Genomic DNA, 24,713 nt, shown 5'->3' with positions numbered 1-24,713 from the left:
TGTAAAGTAATATACTCTCAGAGAGCAAGGCAATGTCTGTATGTGGAAATTCAGAGCAAGCAGATGCTGAATTTCCATATTTAACCCTGCCTGGTTGCTTCAGAAGCTGCTATCATTTTCATGATGCAGTGAATTTTAATACTGAGAGTATTGCAAGGAAAATTAAACTAAATTGTAGATAAATTGTTCTGGTAGTAAATTTACCAGGAAGAATCATAATGTAGTAACCAGTTTGTCTGAAGAGAATCTTTGTTTCTATTCTGCATTCTGTTTGTGTTTTTTTTTAAGGTACACAATCAAAAAAATGCCAACAGTTCCTTGAAGAAACCTCAAGACAAAAGCCAGACTGGATCAGTAAAGAAGGAAAGGAATGTGAATAAAGCAACAGGTAATTTTTAAAAAAAAAAAGTTCTATGAGCTCTAAGTTATAGTATTTAATGTTGTTAATGTGGAACTATATCTCAAAGGGCCATCGCGTATTTTAAAAAACAGAATGCAAGCCAAGGACAGAATTTGGCAGAAATAGCCTAAAAGGAGAAATCAAGACTGATCAGGGTGTGGGGTTCAGAATTGTCAATCACAGCAAAGTTAACAATTTTTCAAAGTTGAGGGAATTTACAAGCCTAGTTTGAAGAATCATGTCAGTTAAAATTTAGTTTTATTCAGAAGATTTTGTAATAAATGATTAAAGTACTTTTTTAAAAAAGTGTCTTGTTTCTAAATATTTCTAGTTTCACAAAGTGAAGTCCTTTTCATGTAGTTGCAATTATGTAGGTGAATTTTCTATATTCTGTAACAAAACATTGGCTGCAGATATTAAATGACCATTTCAGGTCATTTGGCCACGATGTCTTTTGATTTAAGTACAGTCCTAGCGAGGGCTTTTAATACCCATCTGATTAAGTACTCTGGCTTTATTACTGATTTGTTCAAAGGATGTGTCGAATAGCATTTTCTTCAGAGTATTCACCATCTACAGTCTCAAACCCAGCTTATTTTTTCCACTGAGGCAAGGGGAGAAAAAACCAGAGGACATGGGTTAAGGGTGAGGGGGGGAAAGTTTAAAGGGAACATTAGGAGGGGCTTCTTCACAGAGAGAGTGGTGGGAGTATGGAATGAGCTGCCAGACGAGGTGGTAAATGCAGGTTCTTTTTTAACATTTAAGAATAAATTGGACAGATACATGGATGAGAGGTGTGTGGAGGGATATGGTCCGTGTGCAGGTCAGTGGGACTAGGCAGAAAATGGTTTGGCACAGCCAAGAAGGGCCAAAAGGCCTGTTTCTGTGCTGTAGTTTTTCTATGGTTTCTATTATTGAGAAAGAGCAGTCTGAGTTATTTTCTAATTCTTTGATCAAGAATATTGTTTATATGGTCTGCCTTCTATTCTCATGCCGATAGGTTACTAAAGAATGACAACTTGCAATTATGTATTTCTTTTAACATTGCAAAAATATCCCACTTGGACGATATTATCCCCTTTATTTTAGAAACTGGTTTAATTAAAATGCATTGGAACAATTGGAATTCTTTTTAAAAGGTGGCCTGCTGAATATTCTTTAAACTGCTTTGGTACAGTATATGTGATAGAAGTTGACTGCAGTTGAAACCTGTATGCTGCCTTGCTGCTATCTGAAATTCTGCCAACAAGTCATGTCATCATTGTATTTATACAAGGCGCTTCAACTGTGCCTAGCCACACAGCCACACGTGTGGAGAGAGTGGAGAAGTAGGCCAAGCACACATCCTTGAGGTGTGCCTGTGTTGATTGTCAGTGAAGAGGCAGTTATTTATTTATTGGTATACAGCGTGGAGTGGGCCCTTCTGCCCTTCAAGCCATGCCGTCCAGCAATCTCCCAATTTAATCCTAGCCTAATCGCGGGACAATTTACCAAGACCAATTAACCTACTAACCAGTACATCTTTGGACTACGGGAGGAAACCGGAGCACCCAGTGGAAATCCATGTGGTCATGGGGAGAATGTACAAACTCCATACAGGCAGCGGCGGGAATTGAACTTGGGTTAGTGGTACTGTAAAGCGTTGTGCTAACCAGTGCGCTACCATGCCTTCCTATTACCATTATCACCGGTCCACGCTGGCTGTGATCTCCTGATGAAGAAGCCAAGGATCTATCTGCAAACATCATAACACACATCTTCTATTTATAAAATGGAATCATGCTGATGAACATGGCTACTGTAGCCAGTAACTGTTGTGCAATTCAGCAAACTGCATGTGACAGATTGTGAGCTATGCACAGGAAGTAGCTTCAAGGACAGTAAGCTGAAACTGCACTTGCTTTAAAGACTAGCTGTATTTGTCACTGTACATAGAATCCTGTGTACAGTGAAATGCATCATTTGCATCAACGACCAACTCAGTCCAAGTATGTGCTGGGGGCTGTCTGCAAATATCACTATGCTTTTGATGCTAATGTAGAATGCTCACAACTTAGTAATATGTATGTGTTTGGGATGTGAGAGGGAACTGGGGCAATGGAGAAAACCCACACTGACACGGGCAGAACACATATTCCTTACAGAAGCAGCAGAAACTGAACCCCAATCACAGAAGCGGTAAAGCGTTATGCTGGCTGCAACACTACCATGCCGCCCCAGTACTTGGAGGTATTCTTAAGAGGTCCAGGATTGATGGAAATAGATGTGAACTGAATTTTGTTCTCTTTGAAGAAGATGCTAAAGTGCTGCCAGAGTCTTGTATATTTTGCCCATTCTGATTAAGTTTTCAATATTAGTTTCACTGACCATTCGGGGGAGTGAAAGGACCTGTGCCTCTTTGCTGGCTAAGACGAGAGGAAGAGGACACATCTGTACAGGAACTATTCACAAAGAGAGTTTGGAAGTAATTCTTGTATATCCCTCTTAACAGTGGAAGTAATTCATCAGATTGCTAAATTAATACAAGGCATAGTTTCAGTCGCAGACCTTTTCCATGTTTCTCTACCCATGATAAAGGTCACATGGCCCTGAACATATACTTGGGACTTTTCCAGGTGGTGGTGACTAATTTCTGCTGCATCCTGCAGTTTGCAACTCACACTACAATTCCTACTTCAAAGAGGTTTTCTGATCATTGGAGAGAAATTTCTATCCTTTTCTTGCAGAAGGCATCAAATATCCCCCAAGGCAACAAACAAATACCAGAAGTTAAAAATGTGATAATACATGCTGGATTTCAATTGGGCCATTCAAAAGGGGAACTATTTCCTCTTGCTGCTCAATGACATTACTATTGAATGCTGACCCATTGAGCCGAGAATGCTAGCTAACATTACAAAGCACATGGGCATTATGAATAGGATGTTGTTTATTTGTATAGATAAATGCAGCTTCAGAGATGGTATAAAAGCTTTGTTTAATTGAGCACAATGTAATCCTCTATATTGTCATGCTTGTCAATTAGCCTAAATATGATTCAGGTCTATTATTGATTCAATAGATGTAGAATGTATCAACTAGATAGCAACTGCTGTCTAGGTTTTATTTACAATACAAGGAAGTGCCTCCGCCTATACAGTCTTATGAGGTCATAAGATATAGGAGCAGAAGTTGGCCATTTGGCCCACTGAGTCTGCTCCACCATTCAATCGTGGGCTGATGCAATTCATCCCCACATCCCTGCCTTCTCGCCATACTCTTTGATGCCCTGGCTAATCAAGAACCTATCTATCTCTGCGTTAAATACACCCAGTGACTTGGCCTCCACAGCTGCTCTTGGCAAAAAATTCCACAGATTTACCTCCCTCTGACTAAAGTAATTTCCCCACATCTCTGTTCTAAATGGATGTCCTTCAATCCTGAAGTTATGTCCTCTTGTCCAAGACTCCCCTTCTGGGGGAAATAACTTGGCCATATCTAAACTGTTCAGGCCTTTTAACATTTGGAATGTTTCTATGAGATTCCCCCCTCATTCTCCTGAACTCCAGGGAATACAGCCCAAGAGCTGCCAGACGTTCCTCATACAGTAACCCTTTCATTCCTGGAATCACTCTTGTGAATCTTCTCTGAATCCTTTCCAATATCAGTATATCCTTTCTAAAATAAGGAGCCCAAAATTGCACACAATACTCCAAGTGTAGTCTCACAAGTGCCTTATAGAGCCTCAACATCACATCCTTGCACTTGTATTCTATACCTCTAGAAATAAATGCCAACATTGCATTCGCCTTCTTCACCGCCGTCTCAACCTGGAGGTTAACTTTTAGGGTATCCTGCACAAGGACTCCCAAGTCCCTTTGCATCTCTGCATTTTGAATTCTCTCCCCATCTAACTAATAGTCTGCCCACTTATTTCTTCCGCCAAAGTACATGACCATACACTTTCCAACATTGCATTTCATTTGTCACTTCTTTGCCCATTCCCCTAAACTATCTAAGCCCCTCTGTACATTCTGTTTCCTCAACACTACCTGCTCCTCCACCTATCTTTGTATCATCGGCAAATTTAGCTATAAATCCATTAATCCCATAGTCCAAATCATTGACATACATTGTAAAAAAGCAGTGGTCCCAACACCTACCCCCGTGGAACTCCACTGGTAACCGGCAACCAGCCAGAATAGGATCCCTTTATTCCCACTTTCTGTTTTCTGCTGATCAGCCAATGCTCCACCCATGCTAGTAACTTCCCTGTAATTCCATGGGCTCTTGTCTTGCTAAGCAGCCTCATGTGCGGCACCTTGTTAAAGACCTTCTGGAAATCCAAGTACACCACATCTACCACTTCTCCTTTATCTACCCTGCTGAGTAATTTCCTCAAAAAATTGCAGTAGGTTTGTCAGGCAGGATTTGCCTTTCAGGGTACCATGACGGCTTTGGCCTATCTTGTCATGTGCCTCCAGGTACTCCATAATCTCATCCCTAACAATCGATTCCAACAACTTCCCAACCGCTGATGTCAGGCTAACAGGGCTATAGTTTCCTTTCTGCTGCCTCCCACCCTTCAGCAATGTAACATTTTCTAGTCATCCGGTACAATGCTAGTATCTATTGATTCTTGGAAGATCATTGTTAATGCATTTGCAATCACTCCAGCTACTTCCTTCAGAACCCAAGGGTGCATTCCATCAGGTCCAGGAGATTTATCCACCCCCAGACCATTAAGCTTCCTGAGCACCTTCTCAGTTGTAATTTTCATTGCACGTACTTCACTTCCCTGATATTCTTGAATGGCTGGTATACTACAGATGTCATCTCTGTGAAGACTGATGTAGAATATGCATTCAGTTCCTCTGCCACCTCTGCGTCTCTCATTACAATATCTCCAGCGTCATTTTCTATCAGTTCTATATTTACTCTCGACTCTCTTTTACCCTTTATATACTTTAAAAAGCTTTTAATATCTTCTTTGATGTTAGTTGCTAGCTTCCTTTCATAATTCATCGTTTCCTTCCTAATGTCCTTCTTGGTTTCCTTCTGCAAGATTTTAAAAGCTTCCCAGTCCTCTGTCTTGCCACTAGCGTTGTCTTCCTTGTATGCCCTCTCTTTTACTTTTACTTTGGCTGGCTCTTCACTTGTCAGCCACGGTAATGTCCTTCCATTTGAAAATTTCTTCTTCTTTGGAATATATCTGTCTTGCACTTCGCTCATTTTTCACAGAAACTCCAGCCGTTGCTGCTCTGCTGAGCTTCCTGCTAGTGTCCCTTTCCAGTCAACTTTGGCCAGTTCCCCTCTCATGCCATTGTAATTTCCTTTAATCCACTGAAATTCCGACACATTGGAATTTAGTTTCTCCTCCTCAAATTTCAAAGTGAACTTGATCATATTGTGATCACTGTTTCCTAAGGGTTCCTTAACCTTAAGCTCTCCTATCACCTCCGGATCATTGCACAACACCCAATCTAGCACAGCCGATCCCCTAGTGGGTTCAACAACAAGCTGTTCCAAAAAGCCATCCCTTAGACATTCTACAACTTCTCTCTCTTGAGGTCCAGTACTGACCTGGTTTTACCTATCCACTTTCATGTTAAAATTCCCAGCATTTATCATGACATTGCCCTTCTGACATAGCTTTTCTGTCTCCTCCTGTAATTTGTAATCCACACCCCAGCTGCTGTTTGGAGGCCTGTATACAACTGCCATTAGGGTCCTTTTACCCTTGCCACTTCTTAACTAGAAGGATAGGGAAACTTTTCACTTGAGTAGGATCTACTGGGTCATCACAAAGTCAATGATCACCTTTTCTGAGAAATTATATGCCTGTTCCATTGTGCTTACTTGTTTGCAATTTGGATCTTTCTACATATCATAGACTGGTATAGCAGTTAGTTTGGCAAACTGGTCTTTACTTTTGAAAATTTGGTTTGATCAATAAATGTTGAACTTCCAATGAGGCTGTCCTCCGATGAGTGATTAGGAATGAAGAGGAACCAGGATAGTCCAAGCAACACTATTCCCCTGTTTGCCTTCATGTTTTGCCACACTTCTTCAGAACCATGGGGACTATACTCAGTGTTTTGAAAGAGGTAGCTGAAGAGATTGTGGAAGCATGAATAATGATCTTCCTGGAACCACTAGATTCTGGAATAGTTCTGGGGGACTGTAAAATTGCAAATGTTACTTCACTCTTTAAGAAGTGAGGGAGTGAGAAGAAAGGAAATTATTGGCCATTTAGCCTGGCTTCAGTGGTTGGGAAGATGTGGGAGTCCATTATTAAGGATGAGGTTATTCTGTAAATTGTTAAAGCAGATTATGTTCTTCTAATACCACATGGGTACTTCCCAACAATCTGGGTTGCCACTTGCTGCCTTACTCTAAATGCAAAGCCTGTTAGCGGATTGGTAATTGATTTATTATTCTCATGTATTGAGATACAGTGGAAAGAATTTGTTTGCATTACCGTCCCCTGAGTTCATTTATATAGAAGTACATCAAGGTAATGCAAAAGAAATAGAATTCAGAGTATGGTGTTACAGTTATAGAGGAAATACATTACAGGTGAACAAATAAGATGCAAATGGCATGATGAGGTAGATTGAGAAATCAAGAGTTTATTATATACGAGGTCCATTCAGGAGTCTTAACAGTAGGGTAAAAAATTGTTCTTGAGGAGGGTAGCACGTGCTTTTGTATCTTCTACGTCTGCTGCCCAGTTGGAGGGAGGAAAAGAAAAAATGACCGGGGTAGATGGAGTCATTGATTACGATTGCAATGGGCTGGGTTGCATTCACAGCACTGAAATTTCTTGTTTTCTTGGATAAAGCAGTGCCATACCAAGCTGTGATATATCTGGATTGGATGTATTCTATAGTACACCTGTTTAAGAAAAAAATTGGCAGTGGAGGTGCTGGTGTGCTTCTTTGACTATAGCGTCCACATTGCTAGACCAGGACACAGTTGGTTATACATACATCTTGAAACTTGAAGCTCTCAACCATCTTCACCTCAGATAGGGGCATATGCTTCATTCTAAAGTCAATGACCAGTTCCTAGTTGCGTGGTTTTACAAAAGTAACCTCACAATCAACATCAGCAAGACCAAGCAACTGATTGTGGACTTAAGGAATATATGTCAGGAGAACACACACCAATTCTTATTGAGGAGTCAGCAGTGGAAAGGGTGAGCAGGTTCAAGTTCCTGGGTGTCAACATCTCAAGTGTTCTCCCCGAGCCTAAGACATTCATGCATTCATGAAGACACGCCACCAGCTCTACTTTGTTTGAGGGGATTTGATATGTCATCAAAGACTTGCACATTTCTATATATCTATGGTGGAGAGTATTCTGACTGGTTGCATTACAGCCTATTATGGCGGTTCCAATGCAGAGTGTTGGAGATTCGGCCAGTTTGATCAAGGCTCAAATCTTCCCACCATCTATTACACCTTCAAGAGGTGATGCCTTAAGATCACAACAGCCATCGTTAAGGACAGTCACCATAGGACATTCCCTCTTCTCATTACTACCATCAGCGAGGAGGTACAGGAGCCTGAAGACCAACACTCTGTTATAATCCCTTACCTACTCTTCCTTCAGTTAGTCCTGACAAAGGGTCTCGGCCTGAAACGTCGACTGCGCCTCTTCCTATAGATGCTGCTTGGCCTGCTGCGTTCACCAGCAACTTTGATGTATGTTACTCTGTTATAAGAACAGTTCCTTCCTCTCTGTCATTAGACTTCTGAAGAGTCCATGAACAATACATAATTGTTCATCTTTTGGACTATTTATCTATCTTGTAACTTGTAGTTTTTATATCCTGCATTGTACTAAAATTTAAAGTAAATTTATTATCAAAGTAGATAAATGTCACTGTATACAACCTTGAGATTCATTTTCTTGTGGGCATACTCAATAAATCCATAACAGAGTCAATGAAAAACTGCACCAACTTGGGAATTCATCCGTGTGCAAAAGGCAACAAACTCTGCAAATGCAAAAAAGAAAGAAAGAATAATAAATAAGTAAGCAATACATGGAAACATAGAAGTCTACAGCACATTATAGGCCCTCTGGCCCACAATGTTCTGCTGACCATGTAACCTACTCTGGAAACTGCCTAGAATTTCCCTACTGCATAGCCCTCTATTTTTCTAAGCTATCTAAGGGTCTCTTTAAAGACCCTATTGTATCTGCCTCTACCATCTTCGCTGGCAGTGCGTTCCACGCACCCATGGTGCATTCCAAGAACAAGAGATGAGAGTCTTTAAAAGTGAGTCTGTAGGTTGTGGGAACATTTCAATGATGGGGCGAATGAAGTTAAGCCCTTTAGTTCAAGAGCCTGATGGTTGAGGGGTAATAACTATTCCAATACCTGGTGGTGTATGTCCTGAGGCTCCTGTATCACCTTCCTGATGGCAACAGCAAGAAGAGAGCATGTCCTGGGTGTTGGTAATCCCTGATGATGCTGCTTTCCTGCGATGTTTCATATAGGTGCGCCCAATGGTGATGAGGATTTTGCCCGTGATGGACTGGGCCGTAACCATTACTTCTCGTAGGATTTTTCGTTCAAGGACTTTAGTGTTTCCATACCAGTCTGTGATGCAGCCAGTCAACATACTCTCCACTACACATTCATACAAGTTTGTCGAAGTTTTAGATGTCATACCGACTCTTCACAAACCCCTAAGGAAGTACCAGGACAGATCCTCCTATATAATAACACTAGGAATTTAAAGATGCTTAACATCTCCACTGCTGATCCTTTGATGGAGACTGGCTCATGGACCTCTGGTTTCATCACTTGAAATCAATAACCAGTTCCTTGGTCTTGCTAACATTGAGTAAGAGGTTGTTGTTATGGCATCACTCGGCCATATTTTCAATTTCCCTCCTATATGCTGATTCATCTCCATCTTTGATTCAGCCTACGACAGTGGTGTTGTCGGCAAACTTGAATATGGCATTGGAGCTGTGCTTAGCCACACACTCATAAGTGTAAAGCGAATAGAGCAGAGGGCTAAACACCTGTACTAATGGAGAACACAGAAGAGGTGTTGTTGCCAATTCAAACTGACTGGGGAAGACGATAGAGGAAATCAAGGATACAATTTCACAAGGAGGTATTGAGGCCAAGGTCTTGGAGCTTATTGATCAGTTTTGAAGTGATAATGGTATTGAATGTCGAGCTGTAGTCGATGAAGAGCATCCTGATGTACGCATCTTTACTGTCCAGATGCTCCAGCATTGAGTGAAGAGCCAATGAGATGGCATCTGCTATGGACCTGTTGCTCCAGTAGGCAAATTGGAGAGGATCCAGTTGCTTCTCTGCAGGAGTTGATATGTTTCATCACCAACCTCTCAAAATTCTTCACATTGTGGATGTGAGTGGTACTAGGTGATAAGACGTTGAGGCAGGTTACCATGTTCTTCTTAGGCACTGGTATAATTGAAGCCAGCTTGAAGCAGGTGGGTATCTCAGATTGCCGAAGTGAGAGGTTAAAGATCTCAGTGAACACTCCAGCCATTTGATCAGCACAGGTTTGTAGTACTTGGCCAGGTACCCTAACGGGGCCGGATGCTTTTCGTGGTTCACCCTCCTGAAGGCTACTTGCACTTTATACTTCATTGTTACCAAACAATTGATACTAGAACGTACAATCATCACAGCGATATTTGATTCTGCGCTTCCCGCTCCCTGGAGTACAAATCGATAGTAAATATTAAAATTTTAAATTATAAATCATAAATAGAAAATAGAAAAATGAAAAGTAAGGTAGTGCAAAAAAAACCGAGAGGCAGGTCTGGATATTTGGAGGGTATAGCCCAGATCCGGGTCAGGATCCGTTCAGCAGTGTTATCACAGTTGGAAAGAAGCTGTTCCCAAATCTGGCCATACGAGTCTTCAAGCTCCTGAGCCTTCTCCTGGAGGGAAGAGGGACTAAAAGTGTGTTGGCTGGATGGGTCGTGACCTTGATTATCCTGGCAGCACTGCTCCGACAGCATGCAGTGTAAAGTGAGTCTGAGGACAGAAGATTGGTTTGTGTAATGTGCTGTGCTGTGTTCACGATCTTCTGCAGCTTCTTCCGGTCTTGGACAAGACAACCTCCATACCAGGTTGTGATGCACCCTAGAAGAATGCTTTCTACGGTGCATCTATAAAAATTAGGGTTTTAGGGGACAGGCCAAATTTCTTTAGCTTTCTCTGGAAATTAAGGCACTGGTGGGCCTTCTTGGCAGTGGACTCTGCTTGGTTGGACCAAGTCAGGTCATTTGTGATATTGACCCTGAGGAACTTAAAGCTTTTGACCTGTTCCACTTGCACACCACTGATGTAAATTGGGTCGTGCAGTCCACTACTCCTTCTGAAGTCAACAACGAATTTTTTCGTCTTGCTGACGTTGAGGGATAGGTTACTGTCTTCGCACCATGCCACCAGGTTCTTAATTTCCTCTGTACTCAAACTCATCATTACCCGAGACACGGTCTACAATTGTCATGTCATCAGCAAACTTACATATTGAGTTCGATGGAAACTTGGCTACACAATCATGGGTATACAGTGAGTACAGCAGGGGGCTGAGTACACAGCCTTGTGGGGCACCAGTGCTCAGAGTGATTATAGAGGAGAGCTTGTCCCCTATTTTTACAGCCTGGGTCCTGTCTGTGAGGAAGTTGAAGATCCAGATGCAGATCTGAGTGCTAAGGCCCAGGTTCTGGAGCTTAGGAATCAGTTTATTTGGAATGATGGTATTAAAGGCAGAGCTGTAGTCAATGAAAAGGAGCCTTACTTAGGCGTTTTTATTCTCCAGGTGTTCTAAGGAGAAGTGTAGGGCCAGAGAGATGGCATCTGCCGTTGACCTGTTGCTCCAGTAGGTGAATTGCAAAGCATCAAGGTTGCCTGGTAGGCTGTGGCTGATGTGTGCCATAAGCAATCTCTCGAAGCACTTCATAGCAATTGATGTTAGAGCCACAGGTCGATAGTCATTCAGGCATGCCACATTGCTCTTCTTTGGCACTGGGATTATCGTTGCCTTCTTAAAACATGAGGGGATCTTAGACTGAAGCAAGGAGCAGCTGGAGATGTCAGCAAACACTCCAGCTAGCTCGCTTACACAGGCCCAGAGAACCCGTCCCGGGACACCATCAGGGCCCATCACCTTCCTTGGATTTATCTTTAGGAAGGCCCTTCTAATATCCTCCCCAGTGACGATGAATCTCGATGCCACCAGGTCCAGTTCATCCGGAGCGAGCAGGACGCTCCTCTTCTGTTCGAATCTTGCGTAGAATACGTTAAGTTCGTCAGGAAGAGAAGCGCCACAGTTTTTGATATTTCCAGCCTCTTTGCGCCCAGTGATCTCATTTAGACCCTGCCATAGTCTACTGGCATCCCTCTGGTTAGCCTGGGCTTCCAACTTGGCTCGATATTGCCTCTTGGCGCCCTTAATGACCTTCCGGAGTTCACGCCCGGATTCCATGTAGCGACTGGTATCCTCGGACCTAAAAGCCGCAGCTCTAGACTTCAAAAGGGACTTGACCTCATAATCCTTCAGTCCTTCAGTCGGCCTTAGACTGAAATCACAGGAACATTGGGTGCTGTGGGAGTTTGTGATGGCCCCTACATGTTTTGATGGTTAAAGCGAACATAGAAGGCATTGAAATTATCTGGATGCTAGGCCTTGTTGTCACCCATATTGCTTGACTTAACATTATAAGAGGTGATAGTATTCAAGCCCTGCCATAACTCTTGAGCATCCTTCTTTGATTCAAGCTTAGTCCAGAATTACCACTTCACCTGTGAGATGGCTTTCTGGAGTTTTTACCTGGACCTCTTGTAACTTTCTTTGTCATGAGACTGGAATGCCTCTGATCTGGCCCTTAGCAGATTGTGGATCTCAAGTCCATGACAAAAATGGTTTGTTCATTCAGATCCTCAGATGAATCTTTGAACTTAGTCCAGTCCACTGACTCAAAGCAATCCCATAGCTGCTTTTCTGCATCCTGTGACCACCTTTTTTTGTCCTAATCTCTGGAGCTTTGCTCTTTATCCTCTGCCTGTATGCAGGAAGGAGAAGGGCAACCAAGTGATCTAATTTACTGAAATGCAGTCTGGGCATGGAACAGTAGTAGGCATTCCTTATTTGACTATTAGGTGTTTAAGGTTGGGGAAACATGAATTTGACCAAACTGCCACATTAGAGCACCGCCAAGTGTTTATCATGAAACACGCACCTCCATGTTTTGCCCTTTCCGAATCAACAGTTCAATCCGATTGGTAAATCACAAGGCCTTTGGGTCTGTCTGTTGTATCTGGTATGCTGGGGGAATGCCACATCTCTCTCAGATATCTCTTACTTCCCTCCGATACAAGAATCTTGCTCTCGGGTTCTCAGTTTTGTTCTCCAGCAACTGCATATTTGCTAACAAGATGCTGGATAGTGGGGACTTCAACCCTCTGCATTTCAGCCTGGCTTGGAGTCCCCCTGCCCCACTTCCTTCTAGCCATGGCGATGACCCTTACCCTACATGGTTTGCAAGTCCTTCAGAAGATTGTGATATTTGTAGCCACAAAACAACAGATTTCACGATGTATGTCATTGGTACTAAATCTGACTTTGATAATATTACAAGGAGTCCAAAAATCAAACATATCAGAATCTGTTAATGAGAAATATTGCTAAAAATTGCTGAAATTATTGGACCGGTAAGATAGAAGCTATGGAGGGCGAAACAAAATTAACCTTTTCGTCAGAACTTGACAATCTCACAAAGAATATTGTGTTCTGTAAAGCTATTTTTCTTTTTGCAGCTGAGGATATGCTGGTACTAAATTTAACAATGGATAATATGTTTCTTTTATTCGGTCTCTAGATCAGCTCGGACAGTTGGAGGATAAAGGAAAAGGTTCCCTACCATGGTCCGTGTATGGAGTGTACATCCAAGCAGCAGGAGGCCCACTTGCGTTTTTCTTTATATTAGTCCTTTTTGTAATGAATGTAGGAAGTGTTGCCTTTAACAACTGGTGGCTTAGTTACTGGATCAAGGCAGGAAGTGGGGTAAGAACTGAGGTGGCATTTCATAAAGCTGATATATATATAAAAAGAAATTTAAGTTGACGGTATTAATCATTTTTGCGTAATTTCAACATTATTGTGTTTTTTTAAATGTGGTGAATACCTGTGCCAGTTATCCAACACTTAACTGAAGGGGTGGCACAGTAGTGTAGCAGTTAGCGTGATACTATTACAGCACCAGTGATCTGGGTTCAGTTCTCGTTGTAAGGAGTTTGTGCCTCCCGTGATCTTGTGGGTTTCCTCCAGGTACTCCAGTTGCCACCCATGTACCAGACACACGGGCTTGTAGGCCAATTGTTCACATGAGTGTAATTGGGTGGCACAGGCTCATTAGATCCATCGGAGCATGCAACCTATTGAATTGGGGACCATTTACAGGGACCATGTAACCTTAACTGGGATCTGTGACTTTAAGGTCTATTCCTGATGCTGTAATATGCCTTCATTTCTTCTATTATTTTGTTGCCAACATTGCAGTGGTTTTCCTTGCTACTTTGATGGGTAAATTAAATATTTGAAATACATTTTATAAGAATTGTATAGTTACTTTCAACTTATTAATGTAGAATTGGTCTTTAATTTTGAAGTAGAAGGTGAAAGCTTATTTGCTCTTTGCATCAATCTCAATTGATTTCAGCTCCATTTAGATGGTTTGTTTGTGCTTTATGCCTTTTAAATTGCTACCAGATGAATAAGACTATTTGTCTTTAAACACCAAGTAGCAGTGAATTCTCCTCACCACCATTTAACAGTTAAGAGTCCCAGTTTATATTAATTGCTTGCATTTATGATACAGAGGCTAATTGGATCAGATCGGGACCATCATATTTTGGCCCAATTAAGTGGCTGTTCCATTTAGCCGAAGTTTCATCAAAATAGTTAAAAGGTATAAAAAGTCCAAGACTGAGTAACAGTATGTATTTGAGTGAAATACAGAATAAACCAGAACACTACCAATACCTCTACAGTCCTATAAAACTATATTAATTCCTAATAGTTATCAACAGAGAAATTTATCTGCCTTGTTTTTGTGATTGAATGTAAAAGAACAAAATCAGCATAGGCACCTACTGCTGATAATGGACTGCCTCCCTTCAATGCTTTAGCCCAGGGGTTCCCAACCTTTAGCAGAGGGTGGTGAATCTGTGGAATCTATTTCCATGGATGGCTGTGGAGGACAAGTCATTGGGTAAATTTAAAGTGGTGGTTGATAGATTCTTGGTTAGTCACGGTGTCAAAAGTTACAGGGAGAATGCAAAAGAATGAAGTTGAGGGGCATAATAAATCAGCTGTGATGGAATAGTGAAGCAGACTCAGTGGGGTGAATAGCCTAATTCTGCTCTGATGTGTCTAATATTCAGGGTATAATTTCGATCTGTTTTTTCCCCTCCAAGCACATCATACCTTTCTTGAGTATATTAAAATGCATCTGCTATATATCTGCCATTGCACCAGTATCTCTTCTGAATTTGGTTACTATTCTATTTATTATTAGCTGCAAATTTTGTGTCATGTTTTAAAATTAAAATTAAAATCAAGCAATGCCAATGGTCTTTCAATGGTATATATTGATGCTGAGTCAGAGAACCACTAATCACTGCTTCCTAAACCAGTTTAAGTATCTGTGCCTTTTGTACCACATTCCAACTAAAGAATTTGATTCTTTATTTTTTAAAAAATGTATGTATTTCCATCCCCCTCCATTGAGTTATCATTTTTCATCATATGACATTTTTCATCATATTTCTCTTTAAAATCATTCCTCAAATGTTGCCAACCATTAAATGTATAGTTCTTTTCAATTTCCAGAACAGTCAATTAATGAATGATGGAACAATTAATAAATAGGATTCTGTGTTATACATTCATTGTTTTGTGCCTGGAAGCTGCCTACTCCTTCAAAGTGAAACAAAATAATGTGATCATCAAGTGGTATAGTCAGCTTAAAGTATTGTAATTTTTCTAGAAGTTACAGAAATGTTTACTCCAGCATCTTGTACTGTTACAGAAACATTTCCAAATTTTCTTATTATGTACTCTTTCTTTCAGAATACATCTGTGACGATAGGGAATAGAACTCATGTGGGTCAAAGCATGAAGGACAATCCGCATTTGCGTTACTATGCAGAGATCTATGCACTTTCTATGGCAGTAATGCTGATTCTCAAAGCAGTGCGTGGCATTGTATTTGTTAAGGTACATGAACTTGAAATATTAAGGTGTAGTACAATACTTAATCTTAAAAATTATTTTCATTAATCTTCATATCAAAAACTCTAACTGCCCTTCAAGATGCATCTCAGATTAGCTTCATGATAAACAGTAATGTTATCTTTGGATTATGGTTGTTTTGGTATTCATTGACATAGAGCGCTGCAGTATTCCTAGAATGAGATATTGTTCCTCAAAATTACATTGGGCCTCATTAAAACAGAGAAAGGTTGGAATGGAATTAAGTGACAGGCAACTGGAAGCTCAGGTCCACTCCTGTGCACTGAATGCAGATTTTCTACAAAGCAATCACCCCATGTGCATTTGGTCTCTCCATTGAAGAGTAAGCTACATTGTGAGCTTTGAATGCTGTATACTAGATTAAAAGAAGAGTAAGTGAATCGGTTTCACCTAGAAGTGCTAGGAGAATAGGTGTTGCATTTCCTGTAGTTCTGAGATTAGATATTCTGAACTTCCAGATTAAAACACAAAAAATTTCCATCTTCAGTTAGCTCTTTCTTTTGATCCCTATCAGAACTGGCCACTTCTGCTTTTTATCATTTTGGCTTAGTTTTTCTTAGTGTACAGTACTTAGCAAAAGTCTTAGGCACATATATCTAGAGATATAGATATATTTATATAGATAGATATAGCTAGACTGCCTAAGACTTGCATTTGTCAACATGGAGTGAAGAGCGAGTTTGTAAATTTGGTCGGAGCAAAGGATGGTGGGAATAGAGAGGGTGGAGTGCCTTGAAAGGGGTGTAGGACAGGTGGCAGAAAAGAAGTGTCACAGGTGCAAACATACCCAGCCCAGAGACACCAGGCAAGGTCATGTGATACCAAACAATTGGTTTATTGATCATTATAGAATGTGTCTCTGGAGCTTCCTGCTCTCTTCCCTCTACATTCCCCTTTTCCCAGCCATGATTCCCCTCTCCCTGCCCCTTTCCCACTCTTAGTCCACAATAGAGAGTCACATCAGAATCAGGTTTATAATTACTCATCCCACACAAAATGCTGGAGGATCTCAGCAGGCCTGGTAGCATTTATGGAAAAAAGTACAGTTGACGTTTCAGGCTGAGACCCTTTGGCAGGACTGGAGGGGAAAAGATGAGGAGTAGATTTTAAAGGTGGAGGAGAGGAACACAAGGTGGTAGGTGATACCAGCGGGGGTGGGAGGAGATGAAATAAATAGCTAGGAAGTTGACTGATGAAAGAGATTTAGGACTGGAGAAGAGGGAGTCTGATAGGCAGGGATGGAAGGTCGTGGAAGAAAGACAAGGGATGAGGAACACAATAGGGAGATGATGGGCAAGCAAGGAGCTTCTGCCATCTCCAATGGGATCCCACCACCAAGCACATTTTTCTCTCCTCCCCCCCCCCCCCGACTTTCTGCTTTCTGGAGGGATCGCTCCCTACGTGACTTTCTTGTCCATTTGTCCCTCCCCACTGACCTTCCTCCTGCAAATGGAATAAGTACTATACCTGCCCCTTCACCTCCTTCCTCACTACCACTCAGGGCCCCAAACGGTCCTTCCAGGTGAGGAGACACTTCACCTGTGAGTCTGTTGGAGTCATATACTGTGTCCAATGCCCCTGGTGTGGCCTCCTGTATATCAGTGAGACCCAAAGTAGATTAGAAGACCACTTCACCAAGCACCTATGCTGTCCATCAGAAAAAGTGGGATCTCCCGGTGGGCACCCATTTTAATTCCACTTCCCATTCCCTTTCTGAAATGTCTATCTATGGCCTCCTCTATTATTGTGATGAGGCCACTCTCAAGTTGAAGGAACAACACCTTGTATTGCATCTGGGTAGCCTCCAACCTGATGGCATGAACATTGATTTCTCGAACATCTGGTAATGACCCCCCCCCCCCACCTTCTTCACCAGTCCCCATCCCCTTTTCCCTCTCTCACCTTATCTCCTTGCCTGCCCATCGACTCCCTCTGGTGCTCTTCCCTCCTTGTCTTTCTCCCAGGGCGTTCTATCCCCACCTATCAGACTCCCCCTTCTCCAACCCTGTATCTCTTTCACTATCATTTCCCAGCTATTACTTCATCCTTGGTTGTCGAATTATTAAAATATATCTTTCTGGAAGCAAACAGTGCTTCTATACATTAGAATTACAAAGTCTAATGGTATCATGAAGATGGATTTGGGTTTGTTCCACTGCCAGTTGAACTGAGATGTACATCGCCAGACAATGTTAAAGAACTGGAAATAGGTCTTTGAGATGATACAAATATTTGGCTGAAGCTAAAACAGATCTCCAGATGAGGTAGGGAAGATTACACTCTGGCTTCTGTTTGTATTGTGGAAGGGAAATTTAGTTGACAGTTTTTCACGTTTCAGGCATTTTTATATTTAATTCTATGCAAGTAGTTTCACGATCATAATTTTATTTTTGGTTGGAATTTGATTTCGAGCAGATTCTTTCAATAAGATTGATATCAATAAAATATTTTGTGTTTTGATTTGACATCAATAATCAAAAATTATACTATGGCTGACATATCTTAATGAATTGCAAATAAGATGTATTAGATTTGAAATGAGTGGAAAATATAATTATCAACTTTGTTCCTATATTATTTTTGAAGGGAACGCTTAGAGCTTCATCCCGCCTTCATGATGAGCTCTTTCGTAAAATCCTCAGGGTCCCCATGAAATTTTTTGACATTACACCCACTGGCCGAATTCTCAATAGATTTTCAAAGGATATGGATGAAGGTAAATCTCTGTTACATTCTGACTTGTACGAGGTTTTTTGAAAAGCTTGTTATTTTTTTCTCTGTCACATGAAGATTGCCATGAAAATAGCATAGCAGATTAGTATTTCCTTATTAATTTCTCTGCATCAATAATGTGTGTTCTTTATCCATTTTCTTAGTGGACACAAGGCTTCCTTTACAAACAGAAATGTTTATTCAGAACATCATTCTGGTATTTTGCTGCATTGGTGTCATTGCTGCTGTCTTCCCATGGTTTTTGGTTGCCGTTGCTCCTCTTGTGATTCTTTTCGTGATTCTCAACCAGGTATCCAGGTAATAACTGTACACCTCCTTCTGCACTTGATAATTGTTTTCTTCTGTTACAATATATTGATCATACTAATGACATTATATAATAATTTCATGTTTTTTGTTTATTGTTTATATTGATTCAGTTGTGCTTGTATCTGTTTTGGTCAGAATAAAGCTATGAACAGAACTTCAGAATATTTTCATCTGATTCCCATGAAAAGTGTAATTTCTGCCAATGAAAATAAGACAATACCAAATATCTTGCATCAGCTTTGTCTGAAAATGAGTACATTTAAGACTGTTTCAGTTATTACTAAATGCAGTATTAAGGCACATTGTATTTATTCTTTCTCTACTCCTGGAGGTTTACCAGTACAATAACAGTTTTATTTTTGACGAGTAAAATGAATTTCTTAGGATTGCTTTAACGTTAACAATAAAACCCTTTTGAAAAGTTGAGGCAGCTAGCATAGTAGGGAGTGTAACACGATTACAGCGCCGACAATCCATGTTCAATTCTGCTGCTGTCTGTAAAGAGTTTGTATCCTCTGGGAGTTCCAGTTTCCTCCCAGGTTCCAAGGACGTATGGATTAGTAGGTTAATTGGTCACATGGATGTAATTGGCCAGCAGTCTTTTTGCGACAGAAGGGCCTGTTACCTTGCTGATTCTCTAAATTTAAAAAAAAAGTGAGAATCTATCCCTGTTCTAAGTACTCCTTCCAAATTAATAATATTATGATGGTCACGAGTTATGCAAATTGCATTTCTAGATATCTCTTGTTCATGTCCACCAATTGTATAATCAGTAGAGTAGAAGATGCCCATGAAAGGAGGATTTGATGGGTGTGGGCTTGTACTTACTGATGTTTACAATAAGGCAGGGGGTGGAATCTCATTGAAACCTATCGAATATTGAAAGGCTTCGATAGAGTGGAAGTGGAAAGGATGTTTTTTATATTGGGTAAGTCTTGGACGAGAGGAAATAGCCTCAGAAAAGAGGGATGTCCATTTAGAACAGATGAGGATTTTCATGAGCCAGAGGGTGGTGAATCTGTGGAATTCATTGCCTTGGACGGCTGTGGAGGCCAGGTCGTTGAGTAAATTGAGTGGAGGTTGATAGGTTCTTGATTAGTCAGCACGTCAAAGGTTATGAAAAGAAGGCAGGAGAATGGGTTGAGAGAGATAATAAATTAGCCATGATAGAATGGCAGAGCAGACTTGAAAGCCTAATTCTGCTCCAATGTTTTATAGTCATGGTCCTAAGAGTGTTCAGAGCACACTTTCTGGCTGTACTTTTATTCAAAGCAATTTCACAACAGCAGCTGCCTGGGATCTATACCATTCATTGAAATTAATCTTGCTGGAGTAGAAGTGTTTTCTAGATTCATAGTCTAAAGAAATCACTGAATGTTTTTCCGTAAAATTGTTCTTGAAGGAGCTATGACAATTACTTCTGTCATGTCAGTCCTGATTAGAATCCTCATTACTGTCATCCACAGTGATTCGTTTAGTGAACCATTTATAACTTTATAACTGCAAAGCCACTGACATCCAGGTGCTGTTCCGATTTCAAGCCCATTACCGTCATAACCAGATGTGCCTCAAACAAATTGATTGCACACATCACAACATAATGACAGTGTTCGTGGTGTCCTATTTCAATGTATCCCTCCTTCAATCCTTGATTTATTTTCTTCTCAACTGCTCCCCTCCTGTGTTAATGATTTAAACTTGCACTGTAGTCTTTGATTTTAGAGTATAATTATAGCATCAAATTTTGTGTATATGTGCTCCAATCCATTTATCTCTATCTGTAAACCCATATACTGTCTGAAGATTTTTGTTCCTGGTACTAGTTATTTGAGCTGCATGAGTTCCCATTTTGTTTTCAGTTTGGCATGTGTTGCACAGATATATTTGCATCCTAATTCCACCAGCGCTCATATTAGGAAGGGGAGAGACCTATGAAGTAGGAATTGCGTAGAGTAAGCAAGTCATGATGCCTGTAAGCATTACAACAGTTATGTCACACCAGCACTGCCAATTCTTGCTTCTCCAGTGTAACTAATCCATCAAAAATGATGATGATGTGTGTGTGTGTGTGTGTGTGTGTAGCACAAGGAATTTGTATTGTCCTCAAGACCTCTCCAGTTAAAACTTTGAACATTTTAGTGGCTATCCCCTTGATGTACAAGTTGACAAGAGTAAGGTCGGAATATAAAGAACAAAATACTTTGTTCGCAAAGATTTGTCAAGAAGCCATGTTCTACCATATATCTTTGTGAAGCAGTTCTTCTACATACTCTTTCGTGAAGAACAATGGGAGATATGTTGTTTAGTAGGAATGCCCCCTTCCTACACAACAATTGCAGAAATCTGCGAATACTCCTCCAACACCATCTGTGGAAGTCGTAGTCATTACGAATTTGTGTGCGAAGTTCTTTCTGGGCTGGTGCTACAGGTATCTATAACATGTATTTCAAGTTTTCAAACATTATTGTACTTGGACAGGTACAGACACTTCATTCCTAGAAAGCTGAATGTACTTGTCTCTTTACAAGAGAATGGCATATAGAGTGAGTTCATGTATTTTTACCAAGATTGGAAGCTTCCCTGTGCTGCACGGTGTCATTGTAAAGGTAGCATATCAACTTGGAGATGTAAAGGTACTCAATTTCCTGAAAGTTCACCTAATTGTGATGCCATACATATAACATAATGTTAGTTAATTTCTGGCATTCAGGCAGCAAATGATGCATTCTTAGTGCAGTTGTTCATCATAACATCTGTATGGGAGCCTAATGATAATCCTGGTGGTTGGCCAACAAGAATTTTCCTTTAGCAACCACTTCCTTCATTTTCAGACAAAGCTGAAGTAAATTTTTTTGGTGATGTCTTATTTTCAATGACAGTAATTATGTTTAGTTACATCACTGTGAGAAATGTGAGACAGTTAATGCTTTCAAATAGTTATTCAGGTTCAAGCTTATTGTCATTCAACCATACAGATGTATACAGTCAAATGAAACTTTGTTCCTTTGGGGCAAAGGTGCAAAACGCTGAACATATAGTCATGTACAGCACTTAATTACAATCTAGCACAAACAGTCATAAAATAATATTAATACAAGTTCCTATGTGGCATGGCCCAAAGACTGACAGGTTGACATAAAGTGCAAGGTGCATGTTTGTGTAAGATGGTATAATGTTACCCATATTATTATAATGAGAAGCAATCATATAAACACATGAAGCAGCAGCAATAAAAAATAAAAAGTGATTAGTGCTGGATGAGAGTGCCTGTTGAGTTGGGAGGTGGCGGGAGGAGGGCAGCAGGGCATTCAGACAGGGTGTACATGAGTGCTGGGTGGCACCAGAATGTAGAGAAGTCTAACAGCCTTAGAAAAAATATTATTACCCAGCCTTACTCTTCTGGTTCTTATGCTGCTGTGGTATCTTCTTCCTGACAATTGGAGGTCAGAGAGATTGTGGGAAGGATGGGAGGGGTCTTTGATAACATTAGAGGCAACTTCTTATGTGTGACTTTGTTACAATGAGGGCAGAGCCTTACCACCAACTAACCATGGAGTAATATGGGAGAATTAATCCCCTTTTTGGACATATTCAAATGCAGATTAAATTGACTTGAAATGGTGATGTCATCTCTGCTCAGTGTTCAAATATTCCTGTTTAGGATTACAACAGCTGAAATCCACAGTCACAGCCAGAATCAGAATCAGAATCCTTTATTATCGCCAAGTATGTGGACACCTACAGGGAGTTTGATGCCGGTTTCCCTGAGCTCTCGCTGTACAGAATCAGAAAGCAAACAAAACAATAGTGCAAATAATTGTGAACTATAGACAATGAGGTATACCTGTGTATGTACAGGTGGACTTGGTTTATAATAGACTAAAATTCAAATATTCATAAGACTGATGGCATACGGAAAGAAACGGTTCTTATACCTATTTGTCCTGGCATACAGTGATCTAAAGCGCCTACCAGAAGGAAGGAGTTGGAACAGATGATGTCCAGGGTTTGATGGGTCTACAATGATGCTGCTTGCTCGCTTCCTGACTCTAGATGCATATAAGTCCTGGATCGAGGACAGCTTCACACCAATAATCCTTTCCGCAGCCCTGACGGTTCTTTAGAGTCTGTTCTTGTCTTGTTTGGTAGCTGATCCAAACCAAACAGTGATGGATGAACAGAGAACAGACTGGATTATTCCTGAATGGAATTGAATCAGCAGCTCCTGAGGCAGGTTGTATTTCCTGAGCTGACGTAGGAAATACAACCTCTGCTGAGCCTTTTTGATAAGAGTGTCCGCGTTGGGTGTCCACTTCAGGTCCTGGGAGATTGTGACACCCAGAAACCTGAAGGTCTTCACTGCAGACACAATACTGTTGAGTACAGTGAGTGGGGGGAGTATTGGGGGGCTCCTCCTGAAGTCCACTGTCATCTCCTGAGCATATTTAGCTCCAGATTGTTCTGACCACACCAGAGGGCCAGCCGTTCCACCACCCGTCTGTATGCAGACTCATCACCGTCTCAGATGAGGCCAATGACAGTTGTGTCGTCTGCAAACTTCAAGAGTTTAACAGATGGATCCTGTGAGGTGCCGTCATTAGTTTAAAGGGAGAAGAGCAGTGGGGAGAGCACACATCCCTGGGGGGCACCGGTACTGATTGTCCGGGTGCTAGAAATGATGCCCCCCAGCCTCAGTTGCTGCACCCTGTCAGTCAGGAAGCTTGTGATCCAGTGACAGATGGCGGGGGAGACAGTGAGCTGGGTAAGTTTGGAGTGGAGGATTTCTGGGACGATGGTGTTGAACACCAAGCTGAAGTCAACAAACAGGACCCTCGCAGTAGTATGTAATGCAGCCCCATGTTGACTGCATCATCCACTGACCTATTTGCCCGATAAGCAAACTGCAGGGGGCCTGTGATGTCCTTCAGGTGAGCCAACACTAGTCTCTCAAAGGACTTCATGACCACAGATGTCATGGGTACTTCAGTAAGCAGCATTGTTTTTAAGAAGTTTAAAATGGACAAACCTTGGACAGCAGGCTCGTGTCACAAGTATAGTTCCCCTTGAAAGAAAGCGGAACCCGTGCCGGGCCAATTGAAATGCAAAGGCTTTAGGATTCCACTCCTGACTATCCTGCTGGCAAATGTATAATCTCTAGAAAGTATGATTAAAGACCTCAGAGCGAGCTTGCTGTACCAGAGGAACATCAGGGACTGCTGTGTACTTGCTTCACAGAAACATGGCTCACACTGGCCATTTTGGATGCAGCGCTGCAGCTCGGTGGCTTCACCATTCTCCACAAAGACAGAAGAATTTAGTCCCTTAAAGACAGGGGAGGTGGAAGTGGTTTATGATCAACTCATCGTGGTGTTGAAACGTGGCAGCTGTGTCTCAATTCTGCTCGCCCAATGTGGAACATCTAGCTGTCAAATGTCATCCATTTAATCTGTAAGGGAGTTTTCCACCATCACAAAACTGTGCTTCCCCTATCATTGCTGGAGATTTCAACCAGGCCAGCGTGAAGAAGCCTCTGAACATCTACCACCAACATATCACCTTTGGAACCAGAGAAGTCAACACACTTGATCACTATTGTACCACCATCAAGAACGCTTACTGTACCATTCCACGCCCACACTTTGGAAAGTCCGATCATTTGACTATACTTCTACTACCAGTGTATAGGCAGAGTCTAAAGACTGCAACCATCAGTAGTGAGGATCAGGAAAATATGGTCAAGGAGTGTTTTGAGTCAGTGGACTAAACAATATTCAGGGATTCATCTTCAGGTCTGAGTGAATATGCCAGAGTTGTTATCGACTTCACCAAAACCTGTGTGCATGAGTGTGTGCCTTCGAGAACATGCTGGACATACCAAATCAAAAGCTGATGAACCAAGAGATTCCTAGTCTGCCGAGGGCTAGATCTGTGGCATTCAAGATTGGTGATCCAGAACAATACAAGAAGTC

General features: G+C 41.3%; 1 protein-coding gene across 10 annotated transcripts in view; it reads left to right on the top strand.

Moving 5' to 3' along the window:
• abcc5 (ATP-binding cassette, sub-family C (CFTR/MRP), member 5) overlaps positions 1 to 24,713 on the top strand; it is a 124,327-nt gene that overhangs the window by 74,186 nt on the left and 25,428 nt on the right. For all 10 annotated transcript variants that reach the window (XM_063045646.1, XM_063045643.1, XM_063045639.1 and 7 more), the window contains 5 exons: positions 289 to 388; positions 13,268 to 13,452; positions 15,520 to 15,666; positions 18,289 to 18,418; positions 18,579 to 18,732. In XM_063045646.1, the coding sequence (XP_062901716.1) occupies positions 289 to 388; positions 13,268 to 13,452; positions 15,520 to 15,666; positions 18,289 to 18,418; positions 18,579 to 18,732 (716 nt within the window). The remainder of the gene's footprint in view (positions 1 to 288; positions 389 to 13,267; positions 13,453 to 15,519; positions 15,667 to 18,288; positions 18,419 to 18,578; positions 18,733 to 24,713) is intronic.

The sequence above is a fragment of the Mobula hypostoma genome, chromosome 4 (genome assembly GCF_963921235.1).
Source record: "Mobula hypostoma chromosome 4, sMobHyp1.1, whole genome shotgun sequence".
Lineage (NCBI taxonomy): Eukaryota > Metazoa > Chordata > Chondrichthyes > Myliobatiformes > Myliobatidae > Mobula > Mobula hypostoma.
This window is presented reverse-complemented; position numbering and strand designations above follow the sequence as displayed.